Source organism: Plectropomus leopardus, chromosome 13 (assembly GCF_026936395.1).
Source record: "Plectropomus leopardus strain MGB_pleo_1.0 chromosome 13, ASM2693639v1, whole genome shotgun sequence".
In the NCBI taxonomy this organism is placed as follows: domain Eukaryota; kingdom Metazoa; phylum Chordata; class Actinopteri; order Perciformes; family Serranidae; genus Plectropomus; species Plectropomus leopardus.
Window position 1 is genome coordinate 14,353,596 of NC_142188.1, and position 20,336 is coordinate 14,373,931.

Sequence of the window (20,336 nt, forward strand, 5' to 3'; positions counted from 1 at the left end):
ATAATTTAAAATTTTTAAGTGCTTTTTTAGTTTTCTTGAATGGGTGAAATGTTTGTAATGAGAACACTCCACACTGTTATTCACTGCAGTCAAGTTACGTTTAAGATTTAGCATTTTAACAATCAAGATATAACATGCTAAATGTGTAGTGTGTAGGATTTAGTGGCATCTAGTGGTGAGGCTGCAGATTGCAACCAAGTTGCAAATTTATCTGTGAAACAGTGGTAGGAACACCAGGGCCACAGCAAGTGGCAACTGTAAAATCACACATCGTAAGACCTCCTTGGGGCAGTCAGCCTTTTACATAAAAATTAACAAAAGATATTAAGATTTTTAACAAAAGTGTTAAAGGTTGGCCAAAGCAAAATCAGAGATGTGAACATTTTTAATTTATTCATAATGTCTTATAGTGGAGTGTTATAACTTTATGTAACATTGATATTTGTGTCTTTTTTTACTGTAACTGTTTTAATTAAGTAATCTTGATGTCAATATTTACTTTTTGTATTTTTTTTAAACCATTATAATTATAGTATGCATGCTATTGTACATAACCTTGATATCTTTATCTTTTTACTAAAAGCCTAACTAGGGACAGGAGTTGGTAACTAGCCATAGCTATAATCTCCATATGTGAAACATCAGTTACAGCTTGTTTGTAACAGGCTGAAGTTGTACTATGTTAATTCACATTGTCCCTAGCAAATAAACTATATAAATAAACGAATAATCTGAGTGTCTGAGACAGAATGAATGATCTGAGGCTGCTTCGACTCACCCATCGATCCTTTCACTCCTCTCTCTCCAGCCGGACCTGACAGACCTGGCAAACCAGGATCACCTGAGGAGTGGGACAGCTGGATCAGGAAACTGCAGACAGTACATCATGTGGCAAATTGACAGCTTTAAATAATTCACAAAGCTTTACTGACCTTTCGCTCCTCTTAGACCACTGTCACCAGCTTCACCTAAAATAAATTAACTGGTTAGAAACATCCACTGACCCCACAAGTCCTATTAAACCCTGATGTAGTTAAAACAAACCTTTAAGTCCCTGGAATCCAGGTAGCCCTCTGTCACCTGCAGAGTGAAGAGAGCGTCTGTCTGTGAGTAACTTTATGATATATAAAACGAACTAACTGTGCATTTCACTGTGTTTAACAACTGAACAAAACCATGTGACCTACCTTTAGCCCCATGTGGCCCTGGCTCGCCACGGAAGCCCTGAGGACCCGGTTGGCCTGAAATAAAACAGTTAATTTAAAATGCCTGGGATTAAGTCAAAACACTGCAAATAGTATTCTCAGTTGGTAAATGTGAGATAATATTAAACTCAGCAGGAGTCACTGTGATGCTCCAAACGGATGGCAACAGAGACAAACTGACCTTGTGATCCAATAAGTCCAGGAAGTCCGGGTATGCCTACAGATCATAGATGAATAATTATTGAAAGGAAAAACACTTTTTAACAAGAACATTCATTAACTAATGTGGAACTTACATTAATATATTTTTCTTTTAACCAGAGTTTAATTATCCTACAAGTTGCAATACAATAGCATTACTTTCTCCTTTACTTTCTTTCTTTTCTTAAATTTTATTATTATGAATTAATGAAATTATACATATTCTATTAATATATATTTTCACTGTTAAAGTCTTAGATCTTTAAAAAAAAATGTTTCAATTGTTCTGTTCAGTGTATATATCTATGTAGGCTTAAAATCACATGTAAGCAGCGCTTTGTGAATTTTGCTGTTTAAATCTATTAAAGGAAGAAGTTTTATTAACAAGAAAAAATTTGAATGTAGATTTGCAAAGTGTTGATGCTACTGAAGCAGTGAATTACTGCTGTTGGTGCGCTTGTAAACTAAGTAATGAACACAGCCCACTTGTGCTACAATGTCTGCAATGTGCCATTTTCAAGTTCAAGCAGCAGGAACTTAATAAAAGATTTGATTTAATCATTTAGGGCATTTTCATTCTTAGTTAATGTATGCGTCTGCGTGAAGGTAAAGATCCTTTTTGCTTTTCACTTAACAATTTGGAGGCTTTGTCAACTCTGCTGCCACCTGGTGCTGTTTGTGGTTCATTGCATAATAAACTGTTACAGATTCACATTTTTTCAGCAAGTACAACCAATGGTGTTTCAATGTTAAAACACGATTAGATGTTTTTGTAAGGGTCAAGGGGTCAGGTTTCGTGAACTCACCCTTTGGTCCAGATGGACCGACAGGTCCCGCAGGTCCAGGCTCTCCAGTCGCACCTGCACAAACCAAACACGTGAGATCCTGCAGTGACACGATCGGGATAAACTAGGTGTCACAAATCAACACAAAAGTTCTGCTGGGAGTCAAATCTCTTTCACCTTTCGCTCCAAAGCCTGGAGGTCCCGCCTCACCTCTGGGGCCAGGTGGGCCCTCACGGCCTCTGATACCTGGTGCCCCGTCCAGTCCGTGATCACCTGATCAGACGGTTTACATACATTAAATGTCTCACTGTTAATAAGATAGGTTGTGTACTTGCATCATATAGTCTAAACTAAAACGCTGTCCGCACCTTGGCTTCCTTTCTGTCCTTTTGGACCCTCAGGACCTGCTTGTCCCATCAGACCCGGAGTACCTGAGGTCAAAGGTCACTGTCAGTAAAGTTATATTATGATGACAAAGAAGATGATAGACTATGAGTCATTGAAAATATTAGTTCCTCACCTGGAAGTCCAGGGAAACCTGCATCCCCTGTGATGAGTAAAACATACATTTGATTATGATGCCGAAAAACACAAAGAAATAAAAAAAAATATGAAGATTTCTAGCAGTGAGTGATTTTCTTCCTGACCTCTAGATCCAGTGTCCCCTGAAAATAATAAAAAATATACAAAAATTAGTATTCATTAAACATGGCTCTTGTTGATTAATTTAAAAAGAGTATTAGATTTTATATTTAATGAAAAAAATAATGTTGAATTGCACCTTTAGGTCCAGGCAGTCCTCTCTCTCCTCGCACTGTCGATTCTAGAAAAGCTGAAACAACAGTTCAACAAACATTAATGGAGGTTGTGTGTGTGTGTGTGTGTGTGTGTGTGTGTGTGTGTGTGTGTGTATGCGTGTGTATTCAGGTAGGCAGTATATAAGTGCAGTACCTCTGTATGACTGTGAGTGTATTTCACTTCTTAACATCTGTTCGATCATCAGCTTAATAGCATCAGCGTCCATCTGTCCTCCACTCACACCGCGGCCAGTTCCAACACTGAAGCTGGTGCCAGAACCGCTTGAACTGCCTCCTCTGCTGACACCGCCACTGTAACTGGTACCAGTACTATCAAAACTGCTACTGGTACCGCTGTAGCTGGTACCAGTACCGCTGGCACCGCCACCGGAGCTGCCACTGGTGCCGGTGCCGGCAGCTCCAGCTCTGGCCCCAGTGCTTCCACCAGCCCCACCAGCACCTGCAATGTCGTTTCCACCAGCAGTGCCAGCACCAGCTGCAATCCCGACTTGTGTTCTGGAGCTCGAGCCTCCACCTCCAGGAACCACGAGTAGCGTGTTGTCAGTGTGGGAGGTACCTCCACCTCCAGCACCAGCGATGCCATAGCCGTTAATCTCATTGTTACGGTGTGCGGTACGAGCAGCAGTCACCGAGGACTCGGCCTCAAGTGTAGCCACTCGATTCTTCAGCTTTCTCACATCCTCAGCTAAAAAAGGGACAGCAAAATTAGTTCAAATGAACATACAAGGAGCACACACTCACACTGTGATAACAAATAATTCTCACTCCACAATGTGACAAAATACACATTGAGAATCATTTCATAATCAATACCTTTCCACTGGTTACAAAAATATTTTACTGCTTTTTTTTGTAAATGTCAGGATTATTCATAATTCATCTTTATGTAAAAAACTTTGTGTTGCATTTATGCATGGAATTGTGCTTAAAAGTAAAGGTTATTGTGATCGTCGTTGTTCTCATTATTACGATTAAGAGACTGTTACATTCACAAACTAAACTGTCATTGAAGAAGTCACTTTTCACATCCAAATGACTGCACCTGAATGCACCATCCTGACAGATTTCTCACTCCACTGATTTTCCTAACAGAGAGGATAACAATACAACAATACAAACAAATCGTTTGTATACAGTGTATGGATAACACTATTCTGTATAATTAATCGAAACTATTGAAAACACAGTGAAGAAACTTGAACTAAATTTCTGCCAATAGATGTCCCTTAAATCCTACACTCTTGACCTTAAATACAAAATATAATGCAGAGTAAATTACTAAATACAGATGTGATCACAGAGCCAGGACCCAAATCTCCATTATTTAATGTGCAGGTTAATGTTCAGTGTGTAAATTAACACGCATACTCAGTTCTAGACATCTGTTTGACAGTTTCTGCAGTTCAGTAGCTGCTAACCTTTTTCCACCACATACTGCCAAAATCTCATTAGCCAGAGCCAAACAGTCAAAATAACACAATTTAACTCTTCCATTAGATCACTCAGGAAACCACTGAGCCCGTTTTTAACCCATATTTGTTAACCTTTTGGCATTTAAAGTATGTCCTTCTTTGTCACAGAAAAAGAGCGAAAAAACTTAAATGATAAAAAATCTTTGGAAACAACTTTAAACCAGCCACAGAGCGTAGCTGAACTGAGTTTAATATTGTGTCCTGAAGACAGTAAAATTAATCTATGTCATCCACAGGATCTACACATAATCAGTCAGTAACTCCTCAGCATGTTTGTATGTGCACACGCTTGAATGCAAGTTGCAAATGTTATTCCAGGTCCTCCTTTTTATCACATTTTCCCCAAGATAAGTCCGTATTAACAACTCTGCTGTTGCAGGAAAAACAAAGTGGAGTCTCTGATGTCATCAAGCAACAATTTCTGGAGCTGCTCCACTGACAATGAAAGCCAGACCGACCTCATGGCAGCGGGACAGTACCCACAGATCAAATTTCCAGGGAGAGGATTACATTTTTGGTCTCACAGCTCTTAGCAGCACAGTGAAATAATGCTCACTAGCCTGTAAAAGCTGAAACACACATTTTATTGGTTCAGAAACAGGCACTCCCAAGCGTTTCATTGCAGAGCAGTTCCACAGAGATTCCCATGACTACTTGGGTTTTATCTTTGTGGAGATTTTTTATTGCTCCCTGTTTAAATCTCATCATGTCGTATAAGTCAGCCTTACCCAGTGCAATGAGCCCGAACAGGAGTCCCAGCAGGAGCAGGGAGAGGAGGAGGAGACCCAGCAGCCATTTCCACCAGGAGCAACACGAGTCTGAGCAGCAGCACAATCCTCCGCCTCCTCCGAAGATGCCGCTGTCCCTGTGAATTTCTGAAGACGCAGAGGAAAGAGTGAAATCACTTTCAAACACTAAAATACTTACTGTTAATTTAAATATCAACATACACACAAGCAAAGATACCTGCAAAGGTGGCTTTGTCTTTCATCACAACTCCAGATGATCCATCTGATAAAGGAATAAATAAACATCACTTTATTTTTATAATTAACATAAATGTGTTGTTTTGATAAGATGTTTTTGATGACTGCTCACAGTAAGAGTTGCCGGTTTCTGTCTTCAGTGGTGCCGTCTCCGAGTAGCTTGAGATAAGCTTCTCTTTCTTTATTGAATCTCCTGATAGTGACCCTGTAAAATTAGAAAAACTTCTTTTGAGCACCACTTTTATTGTATTTATCGGGCGTTTAAAGAGAGAATTAATAACAAAGATAAAACGTGAAAAAAATGTCAATAGGAGGTTTTCTGTCCCAAAGACTAAGTGAGGTAAACAATTAACTAATAATAAAAATAACTTGCTGAGTCAAACTGTCTCACCAAAAATCAGGGGCTCAAAAAAGAAAGTACACAAGAAAAGAAAGAAAACACAAAGGGATCAAAGAGGCTACGGCCAAATTTCTCGCTTAAAAAAATTACAAAAAGGGGAGGTTAATAAAAAGTTATCAAAAAAATATATCTTTTATTATTATGATTTCATATTTAAAATTATATTACAGAAAAAACATTATACATAGATATTTTTTCATTTTCAGCACTTTTTGTTTTTATACTTTTCTTTTTTTGCTTATTTTCAGGTAATTTTCTTGGCAAGTTTTTACTAATTTCTTTCTAATTTGTGGTCCAGGTATTGTTACAATTTTTTTGCTACAATTTCAGTTTATTGGGAGGATTGGATTTCATTATTTACACCTGTGCTTTTCCTACAATGACAAGTCAAAATGTCTTTGAGAAAAAGGCTGATGGGGTCCAGAAAAGTTATTAAGGTGAGAGAAAATTCCGTGTCTCTCCAGAAGGGAGCAGTAAGTATCGGACTCACCTCCTCCGATCTGCATGCTGCCGCTGCTGGTGAACTGCTTCCCGCTGTCTTTAGACAAAATGAACATTTCTGTGTCCCTCTTCACTGGAGCGTTCTCTTTGTCAGCGATCACAAACTTCTCTTTCTTATATAAATCATCACTTTGGGATCTAGTGGCTGAAAACAACAATAAAAAATACATATTTGTATCATTTCAGTTTGAGGATAGACCTTTTTTAAAGCAGACATTTGGACTTCTCATTGGAAACGCACAGATGAAAGTGATACCATTAACAGTGGCTCACTTCTGTTAAGTGTCCCAGTAAGCTCTTTAAGTGAATGCAGAAATAAATATAAAATAAATACACCTGTGCTTTTTCTACAATGACAAGTTAAAATGTCTGCCATGACAAAGATTCATTGTTTTTGAATGTGATCACTTTTTATCTAAATAAATCTATTGTGGACTTACTTGTAGTGACTCCAGTGGTGATGACACCACCACCACCACCACTGCCACCGCCACCACTATTTGACAGATTCTTCTGAACGCCATAACCTGTAAATACAAACACACAGAGAAACACTCAGATAAGAAAGATGTTATTTTGTGTTATCATTAAGTCCAAAATATTTCACAGTGTGAAGACGTTGTGGAAATTGTCAGAGAACATGCTGCCGTACCTCCTACATTGGCATTTATGTTGGCTCCACTGGTGGTGAGCACAGTGGGAGATGTGGGGGCCAGATTGTTCTGGAAGCCGTAAACTGTAAACAGAGATGCATATTTTTATTTGATTAAATAACATTAAAAAATTCAGGAAACATCACACAGAAATGTGTTGCATTTGTCTGAATATTGACCTAAAATGAAAAAAATAAAGGAAGAAAACCAAATCATGGACCTACTGAAAATAAAAAAATGTGAATTAAATAAACTATAATAAAAAGTAAACTTGACATGCAGACGTGTGCTTGTTTGCTCATTTGTTTATTTATGTGTAACACCATGTTTTTAAGTAGAAGTCAAACCGATTGCCCGGGTTTCAAAGGGTTAAGGGGCGTTCAAGTCTCACCTGACAGGGACGAGGGCGAGGTGAGGCCAGTTGGCGAGGATCCTCCCGCCATGTTGTTGGTGCCGGTTTGGTACGTGTAGCTGCTGGTGTTGCCAGCAAGCACCGTGGTGTTGGCGGAGGGCAACGTGGAGGTGGACCAGGAGAAGGTCGGAAGAGTAGCGTCCAGCGTGTCGTACTGGCCGGATCTCATGCTGGTGTCATACTGTCCTGATTTTAAACTCATGTCATAGTGTGCTGACTTGACACCAGTATCATACTGGCCTGATCTGAGACTAGTATCATACTGTCCTGATTTCAGGATGACATCATATTGGCCTGATTTCACGCCAGTATCATACTGTCCTGATTTTAGACCAATACCGTACTGGCCCGACTTCACACCAGTATCATATTGGCCTGATTTTAGAGTAATGTCATACTGGCCTGATTTTACACCAGTATCATATTGGCCTGTTGTCAGAGTGTTGTCATACAGGCCGGATGTATCGATGGTGTGGAACCCGCTCGATCCCACACCAGAGCCAAATGAAGTCGAACCTATAGAAGAAAAAAAAATCAGTTTAGTCTCTCACTTTCATGCATAATAACGTGGTGATATATTCTTTGTGTGTCGTCCAAAATGTTGTGCTACAGAGACGTCTCTCAGGATTCTAAAAATACTGAAATACTGTGCTAAGTGTTGTTTAAATCTAGGTTCAAAACTCATTTATCTTTCAGAAAACCTGCTGTGTGTCAGGAATCACAGATAATGCTATGCTAATACATGAGGGGCCCAAACTAAGACCATTTTAAACCACATATCTTGTGGGGGGCGACAAGGTGTCTGTGCATGTGAAGTATGTGTGAATGCGTGGCTCTGGTAAGGGTATATACCCGTCTGAGAGCTGACAGTGATGGTCTTGGTTTCCACGGTGGCCTTTTTAGGGACAGGCAGGGTGGTGCTGGAGGAGCGAGTGGGACTCACGCTGCAGGAGCGTCCCTTCAGCAGCTTTTTTACGTCATCCAGCTCCGTCCCTGCAAAACCACAGTCGCATGAACAATGCTCACCAAATGTAAAGATGCAATTTCTCTGAGCTTTTCATTTAAGTGCATGAGATTAGTCTGTAAGTCAGTGTTGGAGATGCATTTCTGTAAAACTGGTGTAGCCTACTTCTAATTTCATGCTGCTTGTAGGCTACTCAGTAAATGTCTAAAAAAAGGCCTCTTGTATGTTTTACTCAGTTCACTGGATGCCTTGTAGACAGAGGGCTGAAACAACAGAAACAGCAAACTGTGTAACAGATAGAAGGCTTGTAACCATTTTAAACATTTATAGACTGATTATTTTTATATTTGAATAATGGATTACCCTTTTATTATTAAGCCTTCTAGTGCATTACCTTTAATAAGATATTGTAACTAGCTGGTAGAGTTGAGACTAATTTTAACTATGTTATGTACTGTTGTGTAGTGTGATCTGCAACAGTAAATCAATACAATAATACACTTTATAATTTGCATATTGCATATTGGCTTTACAAGGAACTTTTGCACGTTCCCTACCAAACATTTTTGCACATCTTGAGTACTTTGCCTTACTTTTATTATCAATCTTATTATCATTCCACTTAATATGTTTGTCTGTTTAATGTTTGCACCAAAAAATTGTTAAAAGCATCCTATAATCTTACTCATGAAACATAGTATCAGTAAGAGGAGAAGTACAGGTAAATTGCAGTTAAGTACAGTAAACTACCTGAGTAATTATTATTATTATTATTATTATTATTATTATTATTATTATTATTATTATAAATTGTGAAGGTGAGACTGTATCCCTCCTCCCTTTGTTTCTCAGTGTTTCTCCCTCCCTCTTGTTTGGGGTTGGTTCCCTGTTTTTGTGTCTTCTCACTCTGTGTTTGTGTGTCTGGCTGATGCTCCGCCCACCTGCTGCTGTCAATCACCCTGCACACCTGCAACTCATGCACTAATCAAGACTCAGCAGTATGTACATCCCTGATTCCTCACCCCAGTCTTCAGTTTGTCAGTTTAACATTTAGACCAGCCTGTGCTCTAGCTCTGTGTTTTCTCCTTGACTTTTGATTGTCTATTTAAGGTGTGACAGAGTGACTAACTGTTAAAAAATGAAGATTAAGTAACAGCAGTTTACTCTTTAATCAGCAGGGGGAGTAATCAGTAAAATCTCTGAATCTCTGCTGTTCTGCTCCAAACGGGTGGCGCTGCAAACGATGACTCATGTGTGCCATTGTTGCCACCACAACTATGCCTCATTCACTTCTTGCCCACATAAACACAATGCAAACGCAAACCCATGATCCTCAGTCTTTTCTTTGTGCTGACGTGCTCACTTTCTGTCTGTGGGGGAGGGGAGGGGGGTGCACATGTGTTACTAATTGAGAAAGGTAAACATGCATGTAAGAGGTGGAAGAGAGGGAATGTGTGACGCTGAGCCAAAGCATCTGACAGCAACATAATTCAAAAAAACTCACTGCTCTAAAGTGACCCTGCAGTAAAAAAAAAAAAAGTTTCACTATCCATGTGGTTCTTTGAATGAACACAGATAAAGATGCTTTGTTGCTTTATGAGGAATTGCATAACCAGCAGCAAACGGATCAATGTGTCTCAAGTGGTCTTACATCTGCCGGCGGTGGGAGAGGCACTTTGTAATCTGGCTCTGATCTCGCTCTCTGGAAAAAAAAAATACACGCACACACACACACACACACACACACACACACACACACACACACAATGGACACAGGAATCCTGATTTAATAAAAAAGTAAGCCAGGACAATTCAGAGTCAGATGGTGCAGAAATAATGAAGGAAAGAAGGAGGAGGGGAAAAAAAACTATTATTGAATACCTCGGCTTTCGCTCCTCCCTCTTGTGGCACTGGAGCCTGGAAGGAAAACAGACAAAAGGAAAGAAAACATAAACACACACATCATGAGGATAAAGCTGGAATGATATTGTATAGTACAGTTTTTGTGTATCTGTACTTGAGTATTACTTTTGTGGAAACCTATTGCTTATAGCTTTTGACTCCACTACATTTCTGTGAAGGCTCTTGTTACATTTTGCTTTAAAATGAGCGGATGGTTGTTGCTTTTTTCTAAAATGCAAACATCCATAACCCTACAACAAACTGACACTGGCCAGAGACAAAACAAGACACTGGCCAGAGGATGGATACAAATTTGTTTTGAAACAGAGAGACAAACAAGAAGTGCAGTTACATTAAAAAAAGGAATGACAATGGTGATCACTTTCTCAATTTGTGTATCTTTTTCATTTCTATAAGCTTTGCAGCATATTCAAAAAGCTTTTCATTCTATAGGTTTTAAAAGCAGTCAGAGCATCCAGTGGGTTGTTTTTAGAGTCAATGGTTTCTGTAAACGTGACTGTGACAGTATTCTTATTGCTATTCTTGCTTATGTATATCTTGTTGTTCATTGTCACAGCTTTGGGCACATATTTATATTTTTATATTTTTAACTTACATACTAGTTTTGTATATTGCATTGCAGCATAAGGCAGTTTTACATTTTACGCACTTTACAACTCAGCATATTATCTGTATTATGATTTAAATATTCACAGATTAGTTCTAATTATCTATTACTATATTTCTGATGTTCATATTTTTAAACACTTACATACGCAGCATATTTCCGTACTTTATTTTATATATTTACATATTTACTCTTACTGTCTTTCTATTTTATATTTTAATATACTTGTGCTGGTACTTAGTTCTGCTTATGAAATTTCTCTTTACTGGCATCAGAGCGACTGCAAGGAGCCACAATGTCCTCCCCGGGATCAATAAAATGTTTCTGATTCTGAATACTTAAGTATTTCTAAAAGCAAGTACTCCAGTACTTTAACTCAAGTAATAATTTGACTTAGCAACTTTCATTTGTATTTGAGTAATATTTGACCTGGAGCATCTGTACTTTGACTCAAGTAAAAGAGTTGTGTACTTTGTGCAGCACTGAATCAGAATGTATAAAGTCACTTACAATAGACTCCGTAATCTTTACGGGTAAACTCTGGGGAGGAATTAGCACTGGAACTTCCTAAAAAACAAAACACAATGGCAGCAGAGACATTAACAACACCCCCATGTATGACTGTTTCCTTCACTTTTCTGTTTTGCTTCAGTGATGCCAACTTGTTTTATTATCTCACCGTCGTAACCTCCTGAGCGGCTCGATATAGTTTTCCTCTCCCGGAAAGCTGGCGACAGGCCTCCTGATGAGCCAGCAGTCTGCCCTCTCCTGGCACCGCCCGACGAGCTGCTCCTGACCTTTGTCACAGAGCTCACGAGATAACTGCTGTTACCTCGGCCTCCTCCTCCTCCTCCTCCTCCTCCTCCTCCTCCGCTGCTGCTTCCATACCCCTCTCCGTCCAAGAAGAGCCCCCCTACATCACCCCCTCCTGAGGAGTCTCCAAGGTAAACCCCTGAGGAGGAGCTGTAGCTGCCGGTGTTCACACCTACAGAGGCTGAAGGGATGATGCGCAACAGTTATTTTTGATTTCCTGCAACTGGATCAGATCTACACAGACATGAATATCCCTGAGTCACATGAAGGCGACCTGGAAAGACTTTTACTCATGATGGTGACACACACATTGACATTTGCACCAGTGCTCCAACAGTATACAAAATAGTTAGCGGCAATACTTGATTTCATTGGTCCCAGTATGCAGGAGGGTACCGAGCGTGTCATATTTGGCCATAAAAGTCCACTGACAAATTCTTAGATTTTGATGACATGGAATGAGAACTTCTTGCAGTCTGATAGTGCCCCTCAAACTGGGTACTTTAAGTCAAAACATGATCTTCTCCTTAACATAACTAAGTGGTTTTTGCGCCTAAACCACACATTAACCACAGCGTTGTTGAAATGTAAAGTTTCAACATATCCGCTTCATAATAACATACAAATGTAACATCTGTGGCTTGCAGACACACACAGTGCCATCATTTTTTTTTTTTTTTTTTGGCGGTTGGGATGTGATTTGTTATTGTAAACTTTACTCTCCATATATAGTATTTGAAACTTTATGCTACCTGTTCAGCTAAGCAGCTGTGCACTCACTATGAAATGTACCAATTCAACATTATGTGCATTTTCTTTAGAATTATTACTGAATTGCACAGCTTTATGCTGAAACTTTCAGATGTATTTACAGTTTCAGTTCCTTTCTGATTTCAGGAAGCTTTGCGTTGTGGTGGAGGGAGTATTAAGATATTTTATGAAAATAAATAAAATAAAATAAATTATAGTATAGTATCAATAAAAGGAATCAGTGCAGAACAAGGCCCTCTGTGACTGTTACATATTATACCAATAGTTTATTTTTACTCATGCATTAATGTGTTAGCTGCATTTTACCCATGTAATCAGTTGATGTGGGGCTACTTTTTTATTTTATATGGGTCTCACGTAATCAGTTATTGTTGGGTTTGTAAAACTTCTGACACCTTCACATTGTTTGTTTTGTCAAACTATTGGACAAACTACATAATAATGATGATAATTATGAGGAAAAATCTGAAAATCCTCACATTTGACAAGTTGGAACTATTAAATGTTTACCATTTTTGCATGAAAACTGATTTAAACAATCGTAAAAGTGGACAAAACAGATTGATCTAATAGTAAACGTGTACTGTTGGGTAGTTTACTCTATAAAAAGCATCATATTTTATAAGTTCTTCATAGATTTTGTGTTCACAAATCTTAATTTGTAAAGTAACCAGTAGCTTTACCAGTAAAATGAATGCAGTGCAATAAAAAGAGCCTGCAACGTCTTAAAAACTGCAAGTGATGTAAAAAGGAAATCAAAATGAGTACTTCTTGTTCTACTGAGGGTTATAAATATAACATGCAGCATCTCAAAACTTATCCTAAGACGAACCCACAACTTCCCAATTTTGGATTACGGTTGGAAATTTGCTCTCACATGAGGAGAAATAAGTTCCACTGCTGTTCTGGGTTAAGACATTCTTCTCCAAGCCCAGCCCTCCAGCACCGCTGGACATATTCCTGTGATTTGATCCGCTGGTTCCCTCTAGCAACGAGGAGACACACAGAAAAACACGGAGAAGCTGTTAGTCATCGGGTACTTCCTTCAGAACTGCTCGGCTATAATTATTGTATTATGCGTTTGGTTTATAATTAAAGCAAGCATGACTGGAAGAAAGAGACACTCACTTGGTGGTAGAGAAGTCAGTCTGGTGGTGGTGGTAACAGTTTCTGTCACAACTGAGCACATGAAAAGAAAGATAATTATTACGGTATTATCAGGGGAGTTATTCACAGGTGTTGAGTGACGGGAATGCTAATGACAGTTTAAATAAAGTGACTTTGACTGATGGGCAGTGTTGACAGATTTACCACCACTGCGGCACTGCAGGAAAAACTTTACTAACATCTTTTGATAACATTGTTTATATGAAAAACAAACAAAAACATCTATAATTTAGGAACAATGCTTAATAAATCAGTTATACGCCTTTAATAAGAATAATGTTTGGGTTGCCAGGTTGATGTTTATCCTCCTCCAGCAGGACAGTTACTTTTTATCTTGTTGGCTTTAAAATCAGGAGCAATGTTTGACCTTTGACCTAACTGTATCACAATCAGTGAAAGAAAAAGTTATTGATATTTGCTAGCATTGAAAGGTCTAATATTTTGCTAATTTTAGGTTGTATTTGGGGTTTCTAATAGAACATGTTTGCATGCTTCAGTGCTCAAAAAAATACATTAATTTTCTAATATTGTCTGATTGTATATACCTGTATTCACTCTCCCTCTGAAATGCTCGGTTATAGTGCCTGTCTCTTTAAGCACCCTCCTAAAAAAAACCTCAGTCTGCTCTGACTGGTCAGTGTTTACCGGTCTTTCACATCTGTCATTGCATTTGGGAAATGACTGTAATGGCACTGCAGAGGCAGTTTCTATCTTTATATTGTATAATTGTAACATCACAACAACAAAAACTTAAGTCATGACGGCTCGTTTAAACTCAGTTTCTGAATATGGACTGTGTGCATTTCTCTGCGGACTGAGTGTTTTGATACTTTCATAGCTTTTATAAAAAACCTATACCTGCCTCATAACAAAACAGGCATAGAAACATGACTTTTTCGATATGGGACCTTTATCCAATAAATGCAATATTTTGAAGAAGCCTTATTAGACAGTATGACACTGCAACCTCTTATTATTGACTTATTAACATTTCTAACCACAGACACTGACATGACTATAAAATCATCAATAAGTGACAGAATTCTAAAAAGATTTATTACTTATCGCTGGACATATGACAAAATATAATGCATGTACAGAGAATGTGAAGGAGCGTCACGCTGTGTGGGGAGGGCGCTCAGTCTTGTGACGTAGGCACTCTGTTATCTCTATGACCAAAGTGTATGCACTCAGTCCAAAAAAGAAGATTACAATGTCTGGGTATGTAAGTGGACGTCATGCATCAGGGTTCCTAACCCACCTTTGGGCTGCAAAGTCACGTGGATCTGTTTATTGTGATTAGATTGTTCAAATACTGTTGCTTAACCACCTTAGTTGGCAGAGAGATTCACGAGATAGCGCTCCAGTCCAAAAAAAATTAAAAATACATGACGCAAAGTTCACATTCTCTATACTTTTTAGTTGATTGCTATTTATAAATGAGATGTCCATAAACTTTAAGTAATCATTTGACAATTAATTACTCACCAGTATGAGCGTTTCCCAACCTGGCAACCTAAAAGTTGTTTTTATTAATGTTTTATAACTGTTTAGTAGAGGATTAGTACTGTAAATAGTTCATTAACCACATTTATTAAATGTGCCTGAACAGAGAAATAATTCTGAATGCTGAGTGTAATTAAGTGTTTATGTTCAGGTTTATTTGGATAATGTAATATAGTCTTGTCAAATTATCAAAATAAAACTAACTTAAGAATCCTGATATGTCAGTCTTGTTTTCTTTTAGTTTTGTTTTTGTCTGTGTCAAAGCTTTTATTTTCACCCTGAGCTTTTAGTCATATTTCTAGGCGTTCATCTGCGGTAGAGTTTGCTCGGTCGTCATGGAGATGGTTTAGTTGTTGTCATAAAACATATGAATAACAATTAAACTATTTCCGTAAATAATCCAGAAAACTGCCCTTACGTGGTTCCTTGTGCTCAGATTTACTTTTTGTTAAACTACCATTGTCAAGGTCAATAACTGACCTTCAGCCTCAACTTGATTTTAATTTTTTGATTCTTTATGCTGTGAATTAGTTTGCATTTATCTGTCTGTCTGTTTAGTGTCATAGAGATAGTTAAAGTCTTTGTTAAATAAAACCAAAAAGTGGAAAATACTTTATATGAAGTTTGTGTTAATGTTGTCATGTTTATAAAGAAGTGGTTGCAGATAATTAATACCAATAACCCCCTTTGTCCACTAGGAGGCGTCTTGTTCTTCAGCTGTTCCCTGTTGAGTTTTAATGGTTTTAGATCATTTAAATTCCATTTCAAATTCATGCTGCCTCCTCGCTCCTCGCCTCCTCGCTCCTTTTAGGGACTTCTGTCTGTTTCAAGGTCAAAGCTTAAAACTAAAGGTGCTGCTACTCCTCATCTTTGAAAAAGCTTCCAGCAAAATCTTGGAGAAGCTAAATCAAGGCATGAAAATCAGCTTAAGACTCTCTTGCTTTGACCTTTTTAAAAAGATCTTCAGACTTTGCCTATTGTGTCCAAATCATGTTATGTCCAATCTTTTTCTCTCTTTTGTAAAGAACTTTGTTACTACTGGATTAAAAGGTGATACATGTATAAACTTGACTAACTTTTTTTTAAGATAAGTGACGTATTAAACAAGAACACGAGGACAGCAGGGCGGCTGATTATACGTTTCTCCCAGTTAGCGTCAAACATATAATCAGGCGCTCCTCGGCCTCGCCATCCTTCACCGTGTCAAAAGTCATTAGGCCGAGCCGAGCAGCTGTCCCTCTACATCCAGTCATGACTACAGAAGTAAAACCCAGAGGATGACTTACACCCTGAGCTTTGAGAGAGGAACAGAAATGGAAACCGACACCATGTGAAGGCATGCCTTGATGTTAGTAACAGTAAGCCTTTTAAAAAACACTGAGACAAAAGCATCACCCAAGAAAAAAAGTGCATAAGTGTTTTAGAGTCTTTAAACATGAAGTTGAACTGTGCCAATCTGTCATTAAGCTTCCAATGAGATTTTTTATATCTCTTGCCACAATGAGGTCTGTGTTGTGTTTCCAAAATACATGTTTCCATTTTGTTTTCCTGGCAAAACATCTCAGTGGCGGATATCTCTTAACTCTGCAAATAAAACCAAAACAATCTGCATACATCTACAGCTACAGGTCTGAAAAGATCCTTTGTTTCTGCTTCTTTGATTTGGGTGAACCAACCCTTTGAAACCAGAGTGAAATCACTTTTCTTGAGGGGCTTTCAGACGCCTTTCACAGGTATTTCAATCTTTGAAACCCGAGCAAATTGGTTTGATTTCTTTCAAAAACATGGGAAAAAAGGCAATGAGCAACTTGCCAAGAGATGGCCCACAAACTGCAAGGAATTAGTAGATGTCGAAAAATATTATTTTGTAAAAAGCTAGGGGAAAATGTGTAAAGAAATGTATATTTATAGCGACCATAATAATGTATTATATATTTTACAGAAGTATTATACATTTTACACTTTTTTTTTTTTTTTTTTAACCTTTTTTCAGGTAATTTCATTGTTTGTTTTTTAACTTTCCTGTATTTTATATAGTTGGGGGTTTTGTGTTTATTTTCAGGTAATTTTCTTGCTTTTTAAAAAAAATTGTAATTTTGACTAATTTCTGGGTTATTTCCTCTTAAGTTGCTCAGTGCCTTCTTCCGATGTTTATGAACAAAGTTAGGCCAATTTTCTCAAGTTTCAGTGGGTTAACTCATGTTTTTATGGTGAACTCGTTTCAAAACTTCATAAATAAATACATAAATCTCACCCTTTTCTCCTGACAAGCCAGCGGAGAAGTCCATCTGTCTCGTTAACTCGTCCATCCCATTTTATCTGGTAAAATGATAAAATGGTGACCACAGTCATGCATGCACTGCTGTTTATCGTCTGTTTATCCCTTGAATTGAAACTGCGGTTCAGTGGCAAACATTTCATGGGAAAGGTCAAAAATGATGCAAGGAATGATTTGGGTTAAAGACCAGGCCGCTTGTATCTCGTGTTTACTTGAAATTTCATGCCACTGAGGACACAAAAATGTCCTCACATCAGTCTCATGATCATATTTTAGAAACCACAATCTAATATTCTCCTTTGAACATCCAGAGTTCAATGATCTAGGCTTGAAAGCTATCACCCACACTGTATTTAAAAACTTTCCAGGCACATTAATAACGCACGTGAATGGCTGATACCACATTAAAGGCCTCAGGAGGTATAAAGCATCATCCATAGATTTCTATGCACCTTGTATTCACTTCTTTAAAGACTAACAAAAGAACAAAAGAGGCCAGTGGATCAGTGCACAGCTCTGAAAGACCAACCTCTCACCACACCCTGCCAGCTAAGGACATTTAACATCATGTGCTTCACTCACTGCACACTTTAACATCAATATTTGTACACTAAAAAAGCATAAATACTCCAAAATACATTTTTTTTCCCTCTTTCATGCAGCCTGAGGTACTGAAACCACAATTTCTAGCCTGAAAAGTTTAAAATCATCCAAGCTTTTTAGTTTCCAACAGCTCTCAGAAAAGTTAAATATTAGCGGAAGTCAATAACACCAACATTTTTCATCACTTCTATTATTTGTTGTCTTCTCAACTTGTACAAAGCTCTCTTTTCTGGCCTGCAACAGGTCTGAAGAGCAAATATAAAAGGTTGATGTCACATTGAGCTCCAGCTCTTCAAGTTCTGGAATATATTTAGATGGATGTAAATAGCTCAGTAAAAATACATGTAAAACTATCCTGAGATCACTATAACAGACCAATTCTATAGATAACACCGGAAGAAAACTGATCCCAAAACCCCCTACTGAGCTCCACTGACAAGATGAAAAGCACTTGTAGTTTTTTTATGGGAATATACTAGACTTTGCGCACAAATCTTTCAACTATAAAGCGGAAAAACAGCTCGACAGCCCATCACCAAAGTCCCAGAGCGCAGTTGTTAGTGCAAAGATGCAACAGTCAGGTGGAAAACACCATCCAGTATAAACAACTTTTTTATACATATATATATAGAGAGAGAGAGAAAAAAAGTCTCCAGGTTATTCCACTTTATAAAGTTTAATCCATACCTTCAGCCAGCTCGAGCTACAATTAAATCCCGATTCACTCTCAAGATGGAGCGACTGAACGCGTCCTCGGGAGAGATAAAGTGTTTAAATGAAGTTGACGCTCCGTGGTGGGATGTTCTTAAAGTCTTCCGTCCTTTTGTGCCTTTTCGCTCAACTTTCCCAGGCAAGTCAAAACACAGATTTGGGCACCGGTCCCAACCGCGCCCATCAGCTCTGGAGCTTGGCAGGCAGGTGTGGCAGACGGCACGAAAAGCTGAATTTAAAAAAACAGCGCCTGAGGAAACCAATTACCTTGTCAGACTCACCTCTGCAGACAGATAGACGACTGTGAAAAATAAAAGTGGTGAACTCCTCCTCACTCTGCTGCTGCTGCTGCTGCTGCTTTAGTCACCACTTTTCAAAACTAGTAACGTTTTTGGGAGGAGGTGGAGAGGAGTGATTTGGGAGGTGGGATTTTTTTCCTTTTCTTTTCATTTTATGGATTGCAGGCGTGCAACCATCTCAGGGTCCGCTGATCTATTGTATGCAGCAAATCCATCCTGCAGCAGCTGGAGCACATCTGGTGCACACATTAGAAGTCGAAACAGTGCATATACAGCCTGTGTGGTTGCACCCACTGTGCTGCTACTATACTTGAGCAAACTGTTAGCGAGCAACTTTACAAGAAATGACCCCAAACAATGAGCAAGAAATTAGTAAAAGTTACAGGAAAAAATCCTGAAAATTAGCAAAAAAGGAAAAGTAAAACACAAAAACAAACAAGGAAACAACTTTAAAAAGTGCTTAAACAATATCTAAACATATTTCAGTAACATTGTTTTTTTAATATATAATTATAAATGAATAAATAGATGGATAATATGTAATTGTCTGACAACATTTCCTTGTTTTGTTTATTTATTTATTTAATTTATTTATTTATTATTATTATTATTATTATTATTATTATTATTATTATTACTATTATTATATTACAATTTTCTAACAATTTTTTTCTCTTTTTTCAGGTATTTTTTCTTTTAACCTTTTATTAATTTTTAAGACATTTCTTGCCAAATGTCTTATTGCCCTGCATGTTTTCAAAGAAATTAAACTTATTTGCTAAGGTTTCAATTTTTTTATGTCAAAGGTGTTTGAATGCTGCACAAAAGTGTTAACAAAACAGTGTTTTTGCACGCATTCTTTTTGTGCAAAAGCAGCAAGACTCAAAATACTTCAAAGTAATTTTAGAAAGACTTCCAGGTCTTTGCACAAAGGGCTGCTCAGCGTGTTTGTGCAGCTGTTGCAGAGTTCTCCTGCTTATTGACATGAAGACTCCCACAGGAGAGTGCAAGAACTGTTTTAGCTCTCTAAAATAGAAATAAAAACTTCCCTATCTATTCATTTACATTTGTGCAATTTTGATCCAAATTGGATGCTTTATTCCTCCACTGGCAGCCACAAGCGCCACTAGGATCCTTCACCCACCACACCCTGTGTAGACATCCACCCACCCTCATGACTCAGAGCAAGCATGACTCCAATCTGCTCAAAATGATGGAAAACAAATGGCCCCAAGGACAGTGTAACAGAGGAGGAGCTGCT

General features: G+C 38.2%; 1 protein-coding gene across 3 annotated transcripts in view; it reads right to left on the minus strand.

Annotated features, from left to right (window-relative positions):
• col17a1b (collagen, type XVII, alpha 1b) overlaps nucleotides 1-19,147 on the minus strand; it is a 31,529-nt gene extending 12,382 nt beyond the window's left edge. The window contains exons 1-28 of one of the 3 annotated variants that reach the window (XM_088086224.1): nucleotides 19,058-19,147; nucleotides 17,439-17,503; nucleotides 13,640-13,690; nucleotides 13,389-13,496; nucleotides 11,607-11,921; nucleotides 11,438-11,494; nucleotides 10,279-10,314; nucleotides 10,049-10,099; nucleotides 8,286-8,426; nucleotides 7,413-7,949; nucleotides 7,021-7,104; nucleotides 6,809-6,895; nucleotides 6,358-6,513; nucleotides 5,580-5,672; nucleotides 5,448-5,492; nucleotides 5,210-5,356; nucleotides 3,143-3,694; nucleotides 2,973-3,023; nucleotides 2,839-2,856; nucleotides 2,712-2,738; nucleotides 2,560-2,622; nucleotides 2,369-2,464; nucleotides 2,213-2,266; nucleotides 1,387-1,422; nucleotides 1,188-1,241; nucleotides 1,045-1,080; nucleotides 933-968; nucleotides 779-841 (exon numbers count right to left, since the gene is read on the minus strand). In XM_088086224.1, coding sequence (XP_087942350.1) covers nucleotides 779-841; nucleotides 933-968; nucleotides 1,045-1,080; nucleotides 1,188-1,241; nucleotides 1,387-1,422; nucleotides 2,213-2,266; nucleotides 2,369-2,464; nucleotides 2,560-2,622; nucleotides 2,712-2,738; nucleotides 2,839-2,856; nucleotides 2,973-3,023; nucleotides 3,143-3,694; nucleotides 5,210-5,356; nucleotides 5,448-5,492; nucleotides 5,580-5,672; nucleotides 6,358-6,513; nucleotides 6,809-6,895; nucleotides 7,021-7,104; nucleotides 7,413-7,949; nucleotides 8,286-8,426; nucleotides 10,049-10,099; nucleotides 10,279-10,314; nucleotides 11,438-11,494; nucleotides 11,607-11,921; nucleotides 13,389-13,496; nucleotides 13,640-13,690; nucleotides 17,439-17,493 — 3,049 coding nt within the window. In that variant the 5' untranslated portion in view covers nucleotides 17,494-17,503; nucleotides 19,058-19,147. Of the gene's footprint in view, nucleotides 1-778; nucleotides 842-932; nucleotides 969-1,044; nucleotides 1,081-1,187; nucleotides 1,242-1,386; nucleotides 1,423-2,212; nucleotides 2,267-2,368; nucleotides 2,465-2,559; nucleotides 2,623-2,711; nucleotides 2,739-2,838; nucleotides 2,857-2,972; nucleotides 3,024-3,142; nucleotides 3,695-5,209; nucleotides 5,357-5,447; nucleotides 5,493-5,579; nucleotides 5,673-6,357; nucleotides 6,514-6,808; nucleotides 6,896-7,020; nucleotides 7,105-7,412; nucleotides 7,950-8,285; nucleotides 8,427-10,048; nucleotides 10,100-10,278; nucleotides 10,315-11,437; nucleotides 11,495-11,606; nucleotides 11,922-13,388; nucleotides 13,497-13,639; nucleotides 13,691-17,438; nucleotides 17,504-18,752; nucleotides 19,026-19,057 lie in introns of those variants that run through there. The other 2 variants (XM_042502533.2, XM_042502534.2) reach the window with 2 other exon arrangements.
• Between the last annotated feature and the right edge of the window lie 1,189 nt (nucleotides 19,148-20,336).